Source organism: Cherax quadricarinatus, chromosome 93, assembly GCF_038502225.1.
Source record: "Cherax quadricarinatus isolate ZL_2023a chromosome 93, ASM3850222v1, whole genome shotgun sequence".
In the NCBI taxonomy this organism is placed as follows: Eukaryota; Metazoa; Arthropoda; class Malacostraca; order Decapoda; family Parastacidae; genus Cherax; species Cherax quadricarinatus.
The window spans coordinates 1,184,809-1,207,118 of record NC_091384.1 but is presented as its reverse complement, the minus strand read 5'-3'; the positions used below and the strand labels follow the sequence as shown (position 1 = coordinate 1,207,118).

General features: G+C 45.2%; 1 protein-coding gene across 4 annotated transcripts in view; it reads right to left on the bottom strand.

Moving 5' to 3' along the window:
- Vang (Strabismus domain-containing protein Vang) overlaps nt 1–22,310 on the bottom strand; it is a 149,554-nt gene that overhangs the window by 26,585 nt on the left and 100,659 nt on the right. For 3 of the 4 annotated variants that reach the window (XM_053798082.2, XM_053798079.2, XM_053798081.2), the window contains exon 2: nt 1,043–1,995. In XM_053798082.2, the coding sequence (XP_053654057.1) occupies nt 1,043–1,278 (236 nt within the window). In that variant the 5' untranslated portion in view covers nt 1,279–1,995. Of the gene's footprint in view, nt 1–1,042; nt 1,996–8,578; nt 8,706–22,310 lie in introns of those variants that run through there. The other variant, XM_053798080.2, reaches the window with a different exon arrangement.

The window sequence follows — 22,310 nt, the reverse complement described above, 5'->3', positions numbered from 1 at the left end:
GTATAAGCAGGGCCCTACAGTAGCCCAGAACCTACTTGCTGTATAAGCAGGGCCCTACAGTAGCCCAGAACCTACTTGCTGTATAAGCAGGGCCCTACAGTAGCCCAGAACCTATCTACTGTATAAGCAGGGCCATCTTGTACATTATAAGTGTTTTCTGGTAATAAAGTTTGTTTATAATAATGTTGGTAGAATTACCGACAATATGTAAAGTAAAAGGACACAAGTGCAATTAATGTGACATTTTCTTGATAAAGCTCCTGGAGAGCGAAACGTTGCCACAATAAAATGTCACATTAGTTGCACTTGTGTCCTTTTACTTTACAAAGTTTATGTGGAGCCTTATGGGTTATCTGTGAAAATTTGATGAATGTTCTCAGCAGGGAAGCTGCTGGTGAGGAATGACCATTTTTAATATCCCTCACATGAACATGATAATGGTACATAATACTGACAAGTTGATGAGTAAGACACATGTGTAACTGTTAGGTATCTTCATCCCGGTATGTTTCGCCTACACAGTAGGCTTCTTCAGTCGATTACAGAGCCATCAGAGATGTGAAGACGATGCAGTCAGTCCACCACCCTTGAAGATATAGGTTTGAGGTGGTCAGTCCTTCAGTCTGGAATGTTGTTCTAGACTATGAAGCAGAAGTCTGTTAGGTAAGACACATATGCAACAGTTAGGTATGTTTATTTCGAAACGTTTCGCCTACACAGTAGGCTTTCTGTACTCGACTGAAGAAGCCTACTGTGTAGGCGAAACGTTTCGAAATAAAGATACCTAACTGTTGCATATGTGTCTTACCTAACAACCTGTCGGTATTTTATACCATTTTAATGTTCACTCAAGCAGAACTCTTCTCCAGGCTGAGGGACTGACCACCTCAGACCTACATCTTCAAGGGTGATGCACTGACTATATTATCTTTACATCTTTGTTGCCTCCTCTGTATTCGACTAAAGAAGCCTGTGTAGGTGAAACATATCGGAATAAAGATACCGAACTATTACACATGTCTTATCAATATTCTCTACCTACCTTCCTCTTTTGTGTGTTGGTCGAGCATTGACGTTCCTGAGGGCGACGAATGAACTCTTGTGTCTTGGATGGTGATGCTGGTACTGCTGTTGCTGGTACTGTTGCACACTGTGAGGGTAACGCTGAAGGGAAGCGTAGATGCTGGCGTCCGTGAAGCCAGAAATGACAGAATCCTGGTCAGGTGTCCAAGCCCCCGCTGCCGCATACGAAGAGCCGGGAGCCACCGAGAAGGACATAGAAACGCGGTCCTTTCTGAGTAGTGGTGTGGCGGGGGAGCCGGCGAACTGATGTTTGCATATAGGAGGAGGAGGTGGATCACGAGCACCAGAGTCTGCCTTATAACGCACCTTGCCTGTAGCAGTAACAGCCTGGTTGATCAGGCCCTGATCCACCAGGAAGCCGGGTCAAGGACTGGGCCGTTGGGCCGTTGACCCGTAGCTTCAAACACTAATTCCAACACTAATACCGCAATAATCTTCAGCTCGAAGCTTTCTCACTCTTAAGTAGAAATTATGAAAATGTAAATCTCACAATTACAACCCAAGTGTTCTAGATTATTCACGAATGACACGTGGTCTTTTGTGATATATGAATTATTTTGCTGTTTCAGATATTAGCAGACAAAAAGCTTGGCACACCAGTTGTTTCCTCGTGCAACACAGAAGATGAGTATTAGCACTGTGATGGAGGTATCTGAACTTGGTCCAAGTGCATTCAGGTACAAGATATTTCAAAATCAGTCCACAGCCTGCTGCAACCCACGGTCGTTGTTCAACCAGGAGTGCTAAGACACAACACGTGGTCGTCTGTCAGCACGTGGTCGTCCGTCAACACGTGGTTGTCTGTCAGCACGTAGTCGTCTGTCAGCATGTGGTTGTTTCTCAGCTCATGGTAGTTCTGAGTATGGTTCACGGGCACAACCTGTCCACGCCACCTCCTGCTCCCCCGCTCACCTGAAACAAAAATATTCTTACTGTAATGAACACAAAATATGTATATGATAAAATTCAGTGTATAAATCTGTAGTGGAGGGAAGGCGGGGTAGAGGTCAGCCTAGGAAAGGTTGGAGGGAGGGGTAAAGGAGGTTTTGTGTGCGAGTGGCTTGGACTTACAGCAAGCATGCGTGTGCGTGTGAGATAGGAGCGAATGGAGACAAATGGTTTTAGGACTTGACGTGCTGTTGGAGTGTGAGCAGGGTAATATTTTGTGAAGGGATTCAGGGAAACCGGTTAGCCGGACTTGAGTCCTGGAAATGGGAAGTACAATGCCTGCATTTTAAAGGAGGGGTTTGGGATATTGGCGTTTGGAGGGATATCTGAACTGTTGTATCTGGGCACCTCTGCAAAGACTGATTATGTGTGAGTGATGGTTAGTGTTGAATAATGATGAAAGATTTTTCTATCTTTTTGGGTCACCCTGCCTTGGTGGGAGACAGCCGGGGTGTTAAGAAGATATATATTATTATACATGCATACAGTATATCAATTATTTAGTGGTGGTAGTACTGGCTGACAATCGATGATGTTTAAATAAGAGTATAACCATTAATAGGTACACTGGAGCGAGCCTTCGAGCACCTGATGCCCCTGTTCACCTAGCAGTAAACAGGTATCTGGGTGTTAGATGACTACTGGGGGTAGTATCCTGGAAAGAACTGACGTTGGATAACATCTATTAACCTGTAAATAAACTGAGGCAGAATAACATATCTTAACCTGTAAATTCTGCCATATAAAAAAAGAAAGGTGGTGGGGTTTAAAACGAAAAAAATCCTTACCACTGACACTGAAGTGACATAATATATTAACACTGACATTGATGTGATAGAATGTTTTAGTACCTGGCCTGAACTGATAAAATATCTTAACACTAATACTAAAGTGAGAGGACGACTGAGAATATTCTTAAGAGAGAGAGTGCAGGGGCAGAAGTCATAGTACAAATGCCTGGTAAAGGTGAAAGAGGTACAACAAGTGTCATCAGTGAAAACACTTGTCCACTCTCAACTTGACGCTAGAAAATACAGGGAAAAAATTGAATTGAAACCCTGGGATTGCGTAAAAAAATAGTGACTTCAGAGTGCGTGTTGAGAGGCTGTAGGTGTTGGGAATACACTTACTTAGGTACTACTGTGAGGAAGTAGGTACGCAGGGAGTACAGCATTGTTAGGTATATGGTGAGAGAGAGAGAGAGAATTATAGTAAGAGAATGGAGAGAGAGTGGGTGAGTAGAAAGTGTGTGGAGTGGGTGAGGGGAGAAAGAGAATGGGTGGGGGAGAGAGAAGAGATGGTGGGGAGAGGTGGTGAAGTATTTACAACTGGTTCAGTTAAAATGTCTTAATACAGGAGTGCCTCTACCTCATAGTGGAGGGGGGTACGAATAAGCGAAGTTGGGGGGACGGGGGTAGCACTGAAAAACATTGTTAGTATAACAAATTCGGTTTTATTACTGTTTACAATGTACATTATCTTCTGAACACCTCGTACACTGTCATCTTTACTGGTACTGTACTTGTACAGTACTATCTTCTGAGAGCTTCAAACACCATCATTTTCACTGGTACTGAAGGTGTTTAGTTGCTGGAACAACGTTACTCAGTAGTGTTGTCAGAGTTTGTGTAAAGTGCTGGAACAACGTTACTCAGTAGTGTTGTCAGAGTTTGTGTAAAGTGCTGGAACAACGTTACTCAGTAGTGTTGTCAGAGTTTGTGTAAAGTGCTGGAACAACGTTACTCAGTAGTGTTGTCAGAGTTTGTGTAAAGTGCTGGAACAACGTTACTCAGTAGTGTTGTCAGAGTTTGTGTAAAGTGCTGGAACAACGTTACTCAGTAGTGTTGTCAGAGTTTGTGTAAAGTGCTGGAACAACGTTACTCAGTAGTGTTGTCAGAGTTTGTGTAACAACTACAAATATTCCCACAGATAGCAGAAAAAAACTTTATCTATTTTCGTGTCATTTACCGCCATCTATTGGTGCAAGACACCGTTTTCAACCATCTAGATTAAGTAAGCTTGTTTAGGTACAATGTTACGCAATTCTGGACCATTATACTTGTCTTATGCAGCACAATGTGTGTAAAAATATCCCAAGAAAAGCTAGTGACTTATCTCCACTAGGATCCTTCAGTAACAACGTGGGTGTTATTGCTATTAAAATTGAACCTGGTTTCAACATCATCACTAATGAACCTTAGTAACAAGAGAGCCACTAAATAAGGCACGCATCCAGTAGCTACTTTACTAGGTGCACCTGCTCATTATTGTCAATATCTAATCAGTCAATCACGTGGCAGCATCTCAATGCTGACATGGTCAGGAGGTTCAGTTGTTCAGACTGAGCATTCCAGAATAGAGAAGATGTCATTCCAGAATAGAGAAGATATGTCATTCCAGAATAGAGAAGATGTCATTCCAGAATAGAGAAGATATGTCATTCCAGAATAGAGAAGATATGTCATTCCAGAATAGAGAAGATGTCATTCCAGAATAGAGAAGATATGTCATTCCAGAATAGAGAAGATGTCATTCCAGAATAGAGAAGATATGTCATTCCAGAATAGAGAAGATGTCATTCCAGAATAGAGAAGATATGTCATTCCAGAATAGAGAAGATATGTGATCTAAGTGATTTTGATCGTATAATGATTGTTGGTGACAGACAGACGGGGTGGTCTGAGTATCTCAGAAACTGCTGATCTGGGATTTTCACACACAACAATCTCTAGAATTTACAAAGAATGGTGTGAAAAACAAAAAGCATACAGTGAGCCGCAGTTCTGAGAGTGAAAAATCCCTTGTTAGAAAGGTCAGAGGAGCCAGGAAGGTGCCATTAACTCAAATAACTACATGTTACAACAGGGCTATGTAGAAGAGTATCTGAACGCACAAAACGTTGAACCTTAAAGTGGATGGGCTACAGCAACAGAAACCAACGCCGGGTTCCACTCCTGTCAGCTAAGAACAGGATAAAGAGGATACAGTGGGCACAGGCTCTTCAAAACTTGACAGCTGAGGATTGAAAACATGTCAGGTAGACAAATCACAATTTCTGCTGCGACATACAAACAGCAGAGTCAGAATTTGGTGTAAACCTTTGGAGTTTGGCGGAACAAGAGATTCGCAGCATAAATGTGCAACCAACAAACCTGCAGCAACTGTATGATGCTATCTTGTTAACATGGACCAGAATCTCTAAGGACTGTTTCCAGCATCCTGACGAATCCATGCCACCAAAAATTAGGTTTTTTGGGGGGACATAGAAGATCCCTCCCTGGTACTAGTAGGGTGCACCTAATGCAGAGGCCACTGAGTGCATATTGTTTGTTTATAAGTGAATACATAACAAGTTTATATTCATAATTGTGTTAGTGATCTGCCTCACAGTTATAATTGTAGTCGTGATCCATCTGACAAGTTATAACTGTGTTTGTGATCTGCCTCACAGTTATAACTGTAGTCGTGATCCATCTGACAAGTTATAACTGTGTTTGTGATCTGCCTCACAGTTATAACTGTAGTCGTGATCCATCTGTCAAGTTATAACTGTGTTAGTGATCTGCCTCACAGTTATATTTGGTTTTCATGTAAAAATAAAGAGGATTACAGGAAGACAGTAGTTATTGTTGACTGAGTACGGGGAAAAAATAGTTAAGACAACTGAGGGGATAAGGATTTAAAAAAGTTATGAACTATTGTCTTTTGTGTGTGTGGGGGGGGAGGAGAATGTGAGTTAGTTTACTGGCATTTAGGGGCACTTAAAGAATGTTGTGAGGGTGGTAAGAGTACAAGTATCTATATTTATCCTCTCTTACTCACTCTGGCAGTAGATTGGTAGACAACAACCATCTAGGGAGGTACTACTATTCTGTGGTAGTTGGCTAGTAGACAACAACCATCTAGGGAGGGGTTAATATTCTGTGGTAGTAGGTTGGTAGACAACAACTATCTAGGGAGGTACTGTACTACTATTCAGTGGTAGTAGGCTGGTAGACAACAACCATCTAGGGAGGTACTACCATCCTGTGGTAGTAGGTTGGTAGACAACCATCTAGGGAGGTACTATCATCCTGTGGTAGTAGGTTGGTAGACAACCATCTAGGGAGGTACTATCATCCTGTCGTAGTAGGTTGGTAGACAACCATCTAGGGAGGTACTATCATCCTGTCGTAGTAGGTTGGTAGACAACCATCTAGGGAGGTACTATCATCCTGTGGTAGTAGGTTGGTAGACAACCATCTAGGGAGGTACTATCATCCTGTGGTAGTAGGTTGGTAGACAACCATCTAGGGAGGTACTATCATCCTGTGGTAGTAGGTTGGTAGACAACCATCTAGGGAGGTACTATCATCCTGTCGTAGTAGGTTGGTAGACAACCATCTAGGGAGGTACTATCATCCTGTCGTAGTAGGTTGGTAGACAACCATCTAGGGAGGTACTATCATCCTGTCGTAGTAGGTTGGTAGACAACCATCTAGGGAGGTACTATCATCCTGTCGTAGTAGGTTGGTAGACAACCATCTAGGGAGGTACTATCATCCTGTGGTAGTAGGTTGGTAGACAACCATCTAGGGAGGTACTATCATCCTGTGGTAGTAGGTTGGTAGACAACCATCTAGGGAGGTACTATCATCCTGTGGTAGTAGGTTGGTAGACAACCATCTAGGGAGGTACTATCATCCTGTGGTAGTAGGTTGGTAGACAACCATCTAGGGAGGTACTATCATCCTGTGGTAGTAGGTTGGTAGACAACCATCTAGGGAGGTACTATCATCCTGTGGTAGTAGGTTGGTAGACAACCATCTAGGGAGGTACTATCATCCTGTGGTAGTAGGTTGGTAGACAACCATCTAGGGAGGTACTATCATCCTGTGGTAGTAGGTTGGTAGACAACCATCCAGGGAGGTACTACCCTCCTGTGGTAGTAGGTTGGTAGACAACCATCTAGGGAGGTACTATCATCCTGTGGTAGTAGGTTGGTAGACAACAACAGGCGAGAAGATGAGTTTAACAAATTTAATATCACACTGTATTCCACTTGGACCTGGTACCAAACCGATGTATGTACCTGCATACTGACTGCCACATTCTCAAGTTGCTATATCAAAACAGTTAATCAACCAGATGCTTGATGACAATGTCATCACCAACAGTAAATCCCCTTGCAATGCGCCGGTGATTTAAGTACCCAAGAAAAATGGTATCTGGCAACCAGTGATTTATTTTAAAAAACTGAATGTTGCAATGATTCCAGGTCGTTATCCACTTCCTGTTCCTGGTGACTTGTGCAATATAGGGGATAAAAGTTTTCTTTGCTTAGACGTGTTACAGGGGGCTCTGGTAAGTCCCTGTAACAAGAGTTAACAGCCTTTCACTCCTACAGGTCCTTACCATTTCCTCAAAATGGCATTTGGATTATGTTCCTCCCCTATCACATTTTCATGGCTACTGAGAAATATTTTTAGAAGCTTCATAGGTAATACCCTTATGGTGCACTTAGATGAAGATGTCCTCATGTCGGAAGAGTGTCAATTTGATACTTGGTAGGCTTGAAGAAGCCAGTCTAAAGACATAGCTCTCAAAATGTCAATACCTTAGATTAGAGATCAAGTTTCTTGGCCATGTAGTCACTCCTAGGGTGAGTTACGACTGACAAAAGTAACTCCTGTACAAAATTACCTACATTAAAAACTGTTGATATTGTACAATCCTTTGTGGATTAACAGGTTTTTACAGAGGTTTTACTGCAAAAATTTCTTCTAGTGCTCCTTTAACTGAATTACATAAGATGTTCCTTTCACTTGGACCTTCTGCCAAGAATATTCCAAATATTAAAAGCTAACTTCTGTTCCTGTATTAAAGTTTCTTGATTTTAAGAAGAGTTTCTACCTGGCAACAGACGCTAGCTAGCATAGGTGTCGTCCTAGTGTAAAATATTGATGGCAAGTATAACATAGTTGTATATTGGGTACACAGTAAACTAGCCACTACCGTCCACAGCATGGATATGGGGTACATAAACTAGCCACTACCGTCCATAGCATGGATATGAGGTACACAATAAACTAGCCACTACCGTCCATAGCATGGACATGAGGTACACAATAAACTAGCCACTACCGTCCACAGCATGGATATGGGGTACATAATAAACTAGCCACTACCATCCACAGCATGGATATGGGGTACACAATAAACTAGCCACTACCATCCACAGCATGGATATGGGGTACACAATAAACTAGCCACTACCGTCCATAGCATGGATATGGGGTACATAAACTAGCCACTACCGTCCACAGCATGGATATGGGGTACACAATAAACTAGCCACTACCGTCCATAGCATGGATATGAGGTACACAATAAACTAGCCACTACCGTCCACAGCATGGATATGGGGTACACAATAAACTAGCCACTACCATCCACAGCATGGATATGGGGTACACAATAAACTCACAGCATGGATATGGGGTACACAATAAACTAGCCACTACCTTCCACATGACAGAATGAGGCGCACAATAAACTTAGCTACTACCGTCCACAGGGTTGGATATGGAGTAAACAGCAAACCAGCCAATACTGTCTTCTTTTTCTTCTTCCACTTCTTGTTCTCCGTACACCATCACCCCGCGGCACTCTCCCTCAGACTGGCACTCTGGGGTCCCTACCCTGGGAGTGCCACTATCCCTAGCCAAGTTCTAAGAGATTGAGTGTGTGAGGCGGCAGACAGTGTGGCTCCTGACAAAACAGTAGCTGTGGGGGTGTGGCTGTGCGTGAGGTGTGGGTGACCACAACACACCCCTTTCACCCACACTGATGGACACATGACGCACTCAAAGCCCAGTGGATACAAGCCAGATGTAATGGTTTTATTAGGTTATCCTGTTATTAGCTCTCAGGGCTAATAATCTCCTTCTTCGATAGCAGAGAACTTTAGTAAAACAGGTTCCTGCTGGTCTGTTCTAACACCCTACACCCACAAAACACGCCCACTCCTGAGGTGTTCCCACACTCATACCCCACACCTACACACCACGACTGTGGGAGATGTCTTCCTGATCTTCAAACTACCGGTGATCAGCCTGGGTGTTGTGCTGACGTTTGACAGCGAGATGCTAACACTGTGATTGGTCAAGCCTTAGTCTGTGTGTCTGTAATTATTGACCACATGATGGCTGGAGGGGTCCCTGGCGGTCAGATTCAGAACCAGACTTTCTACTTTGATCACATTCCCCTCGTGTATGTATGGGGTGTGTGTTTGAAAACTCTGTACCAATTACACTGCAATGGCTCCCTGTTAATTCAGCAGTATACCTGGAGAAGGTTTCGGGGGTCAACGCCCCCCGAAGCCCGGTCTATGACCAGGCCTGGCGGTGGATCAGGGCCTGATCAACCAGGCTGTTACTGCTGGCCACACGTAAACTGACATGGTGATAGTCAACCCCCAGCCTCTATTTCCCAGCAGTGACAGCAACAAACCCAGATGACTGAAGAGTAATGGATCACTGCTGGCACTGGCTCAAGACTCCATCATAAATATATACCAGTGACAACTCACAAGAGACTACTCCCTGCCAACAAGAGACTACTCCCTGCCAACAAGAGACTACTCCCTGCCAACAAGAGACTACTCCCTGCCAACAAGAGACTACTCCCTGCCAACAAGAGACTACTCCCTGCCAACAAGAGACTACTCCCTGCCAACAAGAGACTACTCCCTGCCAACAAGAGACTACTCCCTGCCAACAAGAGACTACTCCCTGCCAACAAGAGACTACTCCCTGCCAACAAGAGACTACTCCCTGCCAACAAGAGACTACTCCCTGCCAACAAGAGACTACTCCCTGCCAACAAGAGACTACTCCCAGCCAACAAGAGACTACTCCCTGCCAACAAGAGACTACTCCCTGCCAAGACGAGACTCCTCCCTGCCAACAAGAGACTACTCCCTGCCAACAAGAGACTACTCCCTGCCAACAAGAGACTATTCCCTGCCAACAAGAGACTACTCCCTGCCAACAAGAGACTACTCCCTGCCAACAACAATACAGAGACCAGGTTTCTGCAGCCAGGTGCAGAGACCTGTTATCTGTGGTCCATTCCAGGGGTTACCGCCCCCGCGGCCCGGTCTCAAGAGTAAGACCTCCTGGTTGAGGGCCTGATCATTTAGGCAATTATTAGACAATTTAGCCACAGCCAAACTGATCAGGAACTGACTCCAGGAACTTAAACAAGATCGTCTATTATACCAAAAAGTATTAAAGCGCTTCTTCATAGCTGTCATCAAGACCCCTAGTTGTCTACAAGACCCTTAGCTGTCATCAAGACCCCTAGTTGTCTACAAGACCCTAAGCTGTCTTCAAGACCCCTAGTTGTCTACAAGACCCTAAGCTCTCATCAAGACCCCTAGTTGTCTACAAGACCCTAAGCTGTCATCAAGACCCCTAGTTGTCTACAAGACCCTAAGCTGTCATCAAGACCCCTAGTTGTCTACAAGACCCTAGGCTGTCATCAAGACCCCTAGTTGTCTACAAGACCCTAAGCTGTCATCAAGACCCCTAGTTGTCTACAAGACCCTAAGCTGTCATCAAGACCCCTAGTTGTCTACAAGACCCTAAGCTGTCATCAAGACCCCTAGTTGTCTACAAGACCCTAGGCTGTCATCAAGACCCCTAGTTGTCTACAAGACCCTAAGCTGTCATCAAGACCCCTAGTTGTCTACAAGACCCTAAGCTGTCATCAAGACCCCTAGTTGTCTACAAGACCCTAAGCTGTCATCAAGACCCCTAGTTGTCTACAAGACCCTAAGCTGTCATCAAGACCCCTAGTTGTCTACAAGACCCTAAGCTGTCATCAAGACCCCTAGTTGTCTACAAGACCCTAGGCTGTCATCAAGACCCCTAGTTGTCTACAAGACCCTAAGCTGTCATCAAGACCCCTAGTTGTCTACAAGACCCTAAGCTGTCATCAAGACCCCTAGTTGTCTACAAGACCCTAAGCTGTCATCAAGACCCCTAGTTGTCTACAAGACCCTAAGCTGTCATCAAGACCCCTAGTTGTCTACAAGACCCTAAGCTGTCAAGACCCCTAGTTGTCTACAAGACCCTAAGCTGTCTTCAAGACCCCTAGCTATCTTCAAAACTTGAGCTGTCTTAAAGCCCGTCTTCAAGACTCCTGTCTATCTTAAAGCCCCTGTCTTCAAGACTCCAGCTGTCTTCAAGACCCCCAGCTGTCTTCAAGACCCCAGCTGTCTTCAAGACACCCAGCTGTCTTCAAGACCCCCAGCTGTCAAGACCCCAGCTGTCTTCAAGACCCCAGCTGTCTTCAAGACCCCCAGCTGTCAAGACCCCAGCTGTCTTCAAGACCCCAGCTGTCTTCAAGACCCCCAGCTGTCAAGACCCCAGCTGTCTTCAAGACCCCAGCTGTCTTCAAGACCCCCAGCTGTCAAGACCCCAGCTGTCTTCAAGACCCCAGCTGTCTTCAAGACCCCCAGCTGTCTTCAAGACCCCAGCTGTCAAGACCCCAGCTGTCTTCAAGACCCCCAGCTGTCTTCAAGACCCCAGCTGTCTTCAAGACACCCAGCTGTCTTCAAGACCCCAGCTGTCTTCAAGACCCCAGCTGTCTTCAAGACCCCAGCTGTCTTCAAGACACCCAGCTGTCAAGACCCCAGCTATCTTCAAGACCCCAGCTGTCTTCAAGACCCCAGCTGTCTTCAAGACCCCAGCTGTCAAGACCCCAGCTATCTTCAAGACCCCAGCTGTCTTCAAGACCCCAGCTGTCTTCAAGAGGAAATCTCATAACTTCCTCCAGTCAGTTGCTGATCAGACGGGCTATGGTTAATACGTTGGCCTCCCTGCTACTAACATCAACAACCTAGTTGATCAGTCCGTCAACCAGGTCTAGTTTAGAACCAGACCGCGGGGGGGGGGAGCGGTGACCCCCGTAACCTACGGGTAACCTCCCACTACCCCTCCATATAAAACAGGAATAAAAGTAAGTAAGCCTTTTATCCCATTAGAAATACTCAAGAGAGAGGCAGCTAAGAGGGTGAGTGAGACAGACAGATGGTGGACAGGTGGTGGTGAGACTTTCTTGTCTCCTGACGTAGGTGTTAGTCACAGGTCACCTGCCCACTGACTGGCGTGTTCATGCCCACTCTAGTTAAAAACAAATATGACTCACACACACACACACACACACATATATATATATATATATATATATATATATATATATATATATATATATATATATATATATATATATATATATATATATATATATATGTGTGTGTGTGTGTGTGTGTGTGTGTGTGTGAGTGTGTGTGTGTGTGTGTGTGTGTGTGTGTGTGTGTGTGTGTGTGTGTGTGTGTGTGTGTGTGTGTGTGTGTACTCACCTAATTGTGGTTGCAGGGGTCGAGACTCAGCTCCTGGCCCCGCCTCTTCACTGATCGCTACTGGATCCTCTCTCTCTCTGCTTCCTGAGCTTTGTCATACCTCTTCTTAAAACTATGTATGGTTCCTGCCTCCACTACTTCACTTGCTAGGCTATTCCACTTGCTGACAACTCTATGACTGAAGAAATACTTCCTAACGTCCCTGTGACTCGTCTGAGTGTGTGTGTGTGTGTGTGTGTGTGTGTGTGTGTGTGTGTGTGTGTGTGTGTGTGTGTGTGTGTGTGTGTGTGCAATAACATCACAGTAAACAGGTGATATCAGAATATGCAAAACAACCACTGTGAAAGAATAGTGAAATTCCAAGCGCTTTCGTGACTTCTCACATTATCAAGGAACTATATATATATATATATATATATATATATATATATATATATATATATATATATATATATATATATATATATATATATATGTGGTGCCGAATAGGCAGAATTTGCGATCTTGGCTTAAATATCAACGTTCATCTTGCCATATAGGACAAGTGAAAATTTGTGTATGCAATAATGTTGCCAAAATCATAATGAACCTAACGAAAAAAATATATTTCACTGTGTTTGTTTAGTATTAAATTACTGTAAACAAATCTAAAATATATTTAGTTGGGTTAGGCTAAAATAAATTGTTCTTGTTATAATAAGGTCAGGTAAGTTTTCTAAGTTCCTTTTGGTGCAAAATTATAAACTTTTACATTAACATTAATGAAAAAAATATATTTTTAAACGTATAAGAGAAAATTTTAGAAAGGACTTAATTTTAAATGAATTCTTGCTAATTGACCAGTTTTACATATTCGGCACGACATATATATATATATATATATATATATATATATATATATATATATATATATATATATATATGACTCGTGTGTATATGGAGACTAACTTGGTTTTAGCAGCAGGACGTGTAGGACTAAGTTTCCAGACTTGTTAAGTCTTAGCCTGGGAGAGTTTTGACGCAGTCAAACACCACGAAGGTCTGGTATACTTACTACCCATATAGTACCACGTGTTTAATACCTGTATGTAATACATACAGGTATTAAACACGTGGTGGAGTATGTCGCTAAGGATGTCGAGTATATTGTAGCGACTGTAAATTGTCAACTGTGAGGAGGTCCAGTTAAACGCAGTATATAGTGTGTTACAGTGTGCAGTGGCTATGTGCATGGTGTGTGTGGTTCCCACATACACGGAGTGCAGGACTGGTCCACTGAGTGCAGGACCGGTCCACTGTGAGTGCAGGACCGGTCCACTGTGAGTGTAGGACCGGTCCACTGTGAGTGCAGGACCGGTCCACTGTGAGTGCAGGACCGGTCCACTGTGAGTGCAGGACTGGTTGACTGTGAGTGCAGGACTGGTCCACTGTGAGTGAAGGACTGGTCCACTGTGAGTGCAGGACTAGTTGACTGTGAGTGCAGGACTGGGTTGGGCAAATGTTTTGTTAGTGGGATGAATTGTAAAGGACCTGCCTAGTATGGGCCAACAGGCCTCCTGCAGTGTGCCTCCTTTCTTATGTTCTGAGTGCAGGACTGGTCCACTGAGTGCAGGACTGGCTGACTGTGAGTGCAGGACTGGTCCACTGAGTGCAGGACTGGTCCACTGAGTGCAGGACTAGTTGACTGTGAGTGCAGGACTGGTCCACTGAGTGCAGGACTGGTCCACTGAGTGCAGGACTGGCTAACTGTGAGTGCAGGACTGGTCCACTGAGTGTAGGACTGGTCCACTGAGTGCAGGACTGGCTGACTGAGTGCAGGACTGGTCCACTGAGTGCAGGACTGGTCCACTGAGTGCAGGACTGGCTGACTGTGAGTGCAGGACTAGTCCACTGAGTGCAGGACTGGTCCACTGAGTGCAGGACTGGTCCACTGAGTGCAGGACTGGTTGACTGTGAGTGCAGGACTGGTCCATTGAGTGCAGGACTGGCTAACTGTGAGTGCAGGACTGGTCCACTGAGTGCAGGACTAGTTGACTGTGAGTGCAGGACTGGTCCACTGAGTGCAGGACTAGTTGACTGTGAGTGCAGGACTGGTCCACTGAGTGCAGGACTAGTTGACTGTGAGTGTAGGACTGGTCCACTGAGTGCAGGACTGGCTGACTGTGAGTGCAGGACTGGTCCACTGAGTGTAGGACTGGTCCACTGAGTGCAGGTAGCTCAAAGTTACAGAGGTAATGAACTGTTTACCGTCCCAGACTGTCCACCATAACAGACCCCAACTGTTTACCGTCCCAGACTGTCCACCATAACAGACCCCAACTGTTTACCGTCCCAGACTGTCCACCATAACAGACCCCAACTGTTTACCGTCCCAGACTGTCCACCATAACAGACCCCAACTGTTTACCGTCCCAGACTGTCCACCATAACAGACCCCAACTGTTTACCGTCCCAGACTGTCCACCATAACAGACCCCAACTGTTTACCGTCCCAGACTGTCCACCATAACAGACCCCAACTGTTTACCGTCCCAGACTGTCCACCATAACAGACCCCAACTGTTTACCGTCCCAGACTGTCCACCATAACAGACCCCAACTGTTTACCGTCCCAGACTGTCCACCATAACAGACCCCAACTGTTTACCGTCCCAGACTGTCCACCATAACAGACCCCAACTGTTTACCGTCCCAGACTGTCCACCATAACAGACCCCAACTGTTTACCGTCCCAGACTGTCCACCATAACAGACCCCAACTGTTTACCGTCCCAGACTGTCCACCATAACAGACCCCAACTGTTCACTGTACCGTCCAGGACGCTACAAGTTTACACTCTACACTTGTACAGATGACAGCAAAATCATTTACGAATAATAGTGACCAGGTGTGGGGCAGCGGGCCTCCAGCAGCAACAGCCTGGTTGACCAGGCGAGCACCAGACGAGCCTGGCCCATGGCCGGGCTCAGAGTAGATATACTCTCGAAATTCTTCAAAGGTATATCAAAGGTAAGGTACTTGTGGGAATAGAGGCAGCAGGAGTGAGAGAGCTTGCTCCTTCTCCCCTCCCCAAGATTGATCCCCTTCCTTCTGTTATGAGCTTTCGTACCTGCCATCTCCTTGGGCAGGGGAGGGGCAGCAGCAGCTAGGGAACAGGTGGGCTGGCACACATGTGGCCCCGAGCCAGATGTGGCACCTGGCAAGAGAGGTGCCAAGCCAACTTGTAGACTTCAAACACATTCCTGGTACACTACATACATACACTTTCCACCACATCCCTTCACAGCTTTATAAAGCTCTACCTTGTTCTGCATCTGTGTTGTATTCATTACGCTCTTGATTATTACGTACGGGGAAGCGCTACGGCCGTATGGACCATAGTGGGAGTGAAATGTGATGAATATGTGGGTTAGCGGACCAGCAGCAGCGACAACTTAGTTGACCAGGCAAGCACTAAACAAGCCTGGACCTACCACCACCAGCAGCCCCAGGAGACGTGGTCATGGGCAGGATCGTGGGGGGCACTGATCCCCAGAACACTCTCCAGATACTCCAGGTAGTTACACCTGTGTAAAGTTCTATAAGACTGGGGGAGTGATTGCCTCATCTCCCACTGTCTTCTGTATAGTTCTTCAAGACTGAGAGACTGACTACCTCATCTACTCTCTCCAATTAACAGTCGACCTTCATATCCCCCGTATGGCAAACCCAGGATGGTAGAGGGGAAACTCCAGTTCCCTGGATGTAGAGCCCTTGACCAGCACCAAGCCATCCCCACCATGAACACAGTCACTACAACATCACTGAGCTGCACGGAATTGGGGGACAAGAGAGAGAGAGAGAGAGAGAGAGAGAGAGAGAGAGAGAGAGAGAGAGAGAGAGAGAGAGAGAGAGAGAGAGATTAAACAGATAAAACCTGTAAAACAACACACCACACTTACATATAAAACGTCTTATACTCACAAATGTTGGACTACCTACATACTACCGTCTACTGCCTTCTACTACCTACATACTACCGTCTACTACTGCCTTCTACTACCTACATACTACCGTCTACTACTGCCTTCTACTACCTACATACTACCGTCTACTACTGCCTTCTACTACCTACATACTACCGTCTACTACTGCCTTCTACTACCTACATACTACCGTCTACTGCCTTCTACTACCTACATACTACCGTCTACTACTGCCTTCTACTACCTACATACTACCGTCTACTACTGCCTTCTACTACCTACATACTACCGTCTACTACTGCCTTCTACTACCTACATACTACCGTCTACTACTGCCTTCTACTACCTACATACTACCGTCTACTACTGCCTTCTACTACCTACATACTACCGTCTACTACTGCCTTCTACTACCTACATACTACCGTCTACTACTGCCTTCTACTACCTACATACTACCGTCTACTACTGCCTTCTACTACCTACATACTACCGTCTACTACTGCCTTCTACTACCTACATACTACCGTCTACTGCCTTCTACTACCTACATACTACCGTCTACTACTGCCTTCTACTACCTACATACTACCGTCCACTACTGCCTTCTACTACCTACATAATACCGTCTACTACTGCCTTCTACTACCTACATACTACCGTCTACTACTGCCTTCTACTACCTACATACTACCGTCTACTACTGCCTTCTACTACCTACATACTACCGTCTACTACTGCCTTCTACTACCTACATACTACCGTCTACTACTGCCTTCTACTACCTACATACTACCGTCTACTACTGCCTTCTACTACCTACATACTACCGTCTACTACTGCCTTCTACTACCTACATACTACTACTGCCTTCTACTACCTACATACTACCGTCTACTACTGCCTTCTACTACCTACATACTACCGTCTACTACTGCCTTCTACTACCTACATACTACCGTCTACTACTGCCTTCTACTACCTACATACTACCGTCTACTACTGCCTTCTACTACCTACATACTACCGTCTACTACTGCCTTCTACTACCTACATACTACCGTCTACTACTGCCTTCTACTACCTACATACTACCGTCTACTACTGCCTTCTACTACCTACATACTACCGTCTACTACTGCCTTCTACTACCTACATACTACCGTCTACTACTGCCTTCTACTACCTACATACTACCGTCTACTACTGCCTTCTACTACCTACATACTACCGTCTACTGCCTTCTACTACCTACATACTACCGTCTACTACTGCCTTCTACCTACATACTACCGTCTACTACTGCCTTCTACTACCTACATACTACCGTCTACTACTGCCTTCTACTACCTACATACTACCGTCTACTACTGCCTTCTACTACCTACATACTACCGTCTACTACTGCCTTCTACTACCTACATACTACCGTCTACTGCCTTCTACTACCGTCTACTACTGCCTTCTACTACCTACATACTACCGTCTACTACTGCCTTCTACTACCTACATACTACCGTCTACTACTGCCTTCTACTACCTACATACTACCGTCTACTACTGCCTTCTACTACCTACATACTACCGTCTACTACTGCCTTCTACTACCTACATACTACCGTCTACTACTGCCTTCTACTACCTACATACTACCGTCTACTGCCTTCTACTACCTACATACTACCGTCTACTACTGCCTTCTACCTACATACTACCGTCTACTACTGCCTTCTACTACCTACATACTACCGTCTACTACTGCCTTCTACTACCTACATACTACCGTCTACTACTGCCTTCTACTACCTACATACTACCGTCTACTACTGCCTTCTACTACCTACATACTACCGTCTACTGCCTTCTACTACCTACATACTACCGTCTACTACTGCCTTCTACCTACATACTACCGTCTACTACTGCCTTCTACTACCTACATACTACCGTCTACTACTGCCTTCTACTACCTACATACTACCGTCTACTACTGCCTTCTACTACCTACATACTACCGTCTACTACTGCCTTCTACTACCTACATACTACCGTCTACTACTGCCTTCTACTACCTACATACTACCGTCTACTGCCTTCTACTACCTACATACTACCGTCTACTACTGCCTTCTACTACCTACATACTACCGTCTACTACTGCCTTCTACTACCTACATACTACCGTCTACTGCCTTCTACTACCTACATACTACCGTCTACTACTGCCTTCTACTACCTACATACTACCGTCTACTACTGCCTTCTACTACCTACATACTACCGTCTACTACTGCCTTCTACTACCTACATACTACCGTCTACTACTGCCTTCTACTACCTACATACTACCGTCTACTACTGCCTTCTACTACCTACATACTACCGTCTACTACTGCCTTCTACTACCTACATACTACCGTCTACTACTGCCTTCTACTACCTACTACTACTACTGCCTTCTACTACCTACATACTACTACTGCCTACCGTCTACTACCTACATACTACCGTCTACTACTGCCTTCTACTACCTACATACTACCGTCTACTACTGCCTTCTACTACCTACATACTACCGTCTACTGCAGACTACTACAACCTAAATACATACTACTACTGCCTTCTACTACCTACATACTACCGTCTACTACTGCCTTCTACTACCTACATACTACCGTCTACTACTGCCTTCTACTACCTACATACTACCGTCTACTACTGCCTTCTACTACCTACATACTACCGTCTACTACTGCCTTCTACTACCTACATACTACCGTCTACTACTGCCTTCTACTACCTACATACTACCGTCTACTACTGCCTTCTACTACCTACATACTACCGTCTACTACTGCCTTCTACTACCTACATACTACCGTCTACTACTGCCTTCTACTACCTACATACTACCGTCTACTACTGCCTTCTACTACCTACATACTACCGTCTACTGCCTTCTACTACCTACATACTACCGTCTACTACTGCCTTCTACTACCTACATACTACCGTCTACTACTGCCTTCTACTACCTACATACTACCGTCTACTACTGCCTTCTACTACCTACATACTACCGTCTACTACTGCCTTCTACTACCTACATACTACCGTCTACTGCCTTCTACTACCTACATACTACCGTCTACTACTGCCTTCTACTACCTACATACTACCGTCTACTACTGCCTTCTACTACCTACATACTACCGTCTACTACTGCCTTCTACTACCTACATACTACCGTCTACTACTGCCTTCTACTACCTACATACTACCGTCTACTGCCTTCTACTACCTACATACTACCGTCTACTACTGCCTTCTACTACCTACATACTACCGTCTACTACTGCCTTCTACTACCTACTTACTACTATCAAGATTAAGAACTATGGTGTAGTATATAGGTGTTTAAGGCAAGACTAATACAGTAATGAGCTGGTAAAAGTATTGATGATGTGGTGACTTCTAGTAATCAATACTCTTCAGGAATTAGCTGGCCAATGCTGAATGAGCAATCTTTAAATGCTGAGCATAGCAGCTTTACCAAGTAAATACTGAATACCGAGTCCACTGCTCTTACAGTTTGGTAGAAGCAGTGTTTTGGTTGGTCAGTTTTTGTCTGGAGAACGGGTAGGTAACTGCGTGTTTCAGTGCCTGGTTTCAACTGCTTGTTTCAGTGCCTGGTTTCAACTGCTTGTTTCAGTGCCTGGTTTCAACTGCTTGTTTCAGTGCCTGGTTTCAACTGCTTGTTTCAGTGCCTGGTTTCAACTGCTTGTTTCAGTGCCTGGTTTCAACTGCTTGTTTCAGTGCCTGGTTTCAACTGCTTGTTTCAGTGCCTGGTTTCAACTGCTTGTTTCAGTGCCTGGTTTCAACTGCTTGTTTCAGTGCCTGGTTTCAACTGCTTGTTTCAGTGCCTGGTTTCAACTGCTTGTTTCAGTGCCTGGTTTCAACTGCTTGTTTCAGTGCCTGGTTTCAACTGCTTGCTTCAGTGCCTGGTTTCAACTGCTTGCTTCAGTGCCTGGTTTCAACTGCTTGTTTCAGTGCCTGGTTTCAACTGCTTGTTTCAGTGCCTGGTTTCAACTGCTTGTTTCAGTGCCTGGTTTCAACTGCTTGTTTCAGTGCCTGGTTTCAACTGCTTGTTTCAGTGCCTGGTTTCAACTGCTTGTTTCAGTGCCTGGTTTCAACTGCTTGCTTCAGTGCCTGGTTTCAACTGCTTGCTTCAGTGCCTGGTTTCAACTGCTTGCTTCAGTGCCTGGTTTCAACTGCTTGCTTCAGTGCCTGGTTTCAACTGCTTGCTTCAGTGCCTGGTTTCAACTGCTTGCTTCAGTGCCTGGTTTCAACCTGCTTCAGTGCCTGGTTTCAACTGCTTGCTTCAGTGCCTGGTTTCAACTGCTTGCTTCAGTGCCTGGTTTCAACTGCTTGCTTCAGTGCCTGGTTTCAACTTGCTTCAGTGCCTGGTTTCCACTGCTTGCTTCAGTGCCTGGTTTCAACTGCTTGCTTCAGTGCCTGGTTTCAAGTGCTTGCTTCAGTGCCTGGTTTCAAGTGCTTGCTTCAGTGCCTGGTTTCAACTGCTTGCTTCAGTGCCTGGTTTCAACTGCTTGCTTCAGTGCCTGGTTTCAACTGCTTGCTTCAGTGCCTGGTTTCAACTGCTTGCTTCAGTGCCTGGTTTCAACTGTTTGTTTCAGTGCCTGGTTTCAACTGCTTGCTTCAGTGCCTGGTTTCAACTGTTTGTTTCAGTGCCTGGTTTCAAGTGCTTGCTTCAGTGCCTGGTTTCAACTGCTAGTTTCAATGTCTCACTTCAACTGCTTGCTTCAGTGCCTGGTTTCAAGTGCTTGCTTCAGTGCCTGGTTTCAACTGCTAGTTTCAATGTCTCACTTCAACTGCTAGTTTCAATGTCTCACTTCAACTGCTTGCTTCAGTGCCTGGTTTCAAGTGCTTGCTTCAGTGCCTGGTTTCAACTGCTAGTTTCAATGTCTCACTTCAACTGCTTGCTTCAGTGCCTGGTTTCAAGTGCTTGCTTCAGTGCCTGGTTTCAACTGCTAGTTTCAATGTCTCACTTCAACTGCTAGTTTCAATGTCTCACTTCAACTGCTAGTTTCAATGTCTCACTTCAACTGCTCGTTTCAATGCCTTGTTTCAATTGTTTTAAGTTCCTTTAGAGGCAAATTTCAATGGTGGCCTTGGTTGACACGTGACGTGGTATCCTGTGGACTAACCTTGCGTTTATCTCACAACCACAAAGACCCAACTCTCAGATGTACGTAAGAGCTATATCCCCACCAAACCAGAAGGACTAACGCTCTACATGCCACAGATATTATAGCATTGTCTTCTTGGAGAATTTAGGGAACAGTGAGTTCCAACGACAAGGTGCTAATCCCAAGTGTCAGAGATGCTAAGATCCTTTACTGCAGTGGGAGGTTGGAAGGTGGCAGCAGTGTTTGTTGGCGCAGGTGGCCCAGGTGGTGGTGCAGGTGGCCCATGTGGTGGTGCAGGTGGCTCACGTGGTGGTGCAGGTGGCCCACGTGGTGGTGCTGGTGGCTACATGTGGTAGCAGTGGGTGTTACACTCACCACTGGAGATTACTCAGCACTGGTTCATGTCATATGATAAGCCTTCAGTAATACTGTAGTTGTTGAGGCTGAGTGGGGAAGTGCATGAATCAACAGCTGACATGCGCTGCAACACACACTGTGCTGTACTAACAGATGCTGTATAACCACTCAGCTGGCTTAGTAGTGGGACTCAAGAGCATATTACAGAAAGTGTTCTAAGTGTTGCGTTGTACACGAGAGTACAATGGAAAGATATATATAAGAGGACCTGGGAGTCCACACCAAAGCTCTCTGTCGAGAATTATGTAGCCCTGGGGAAGATAACCCCAGGACAACTAACA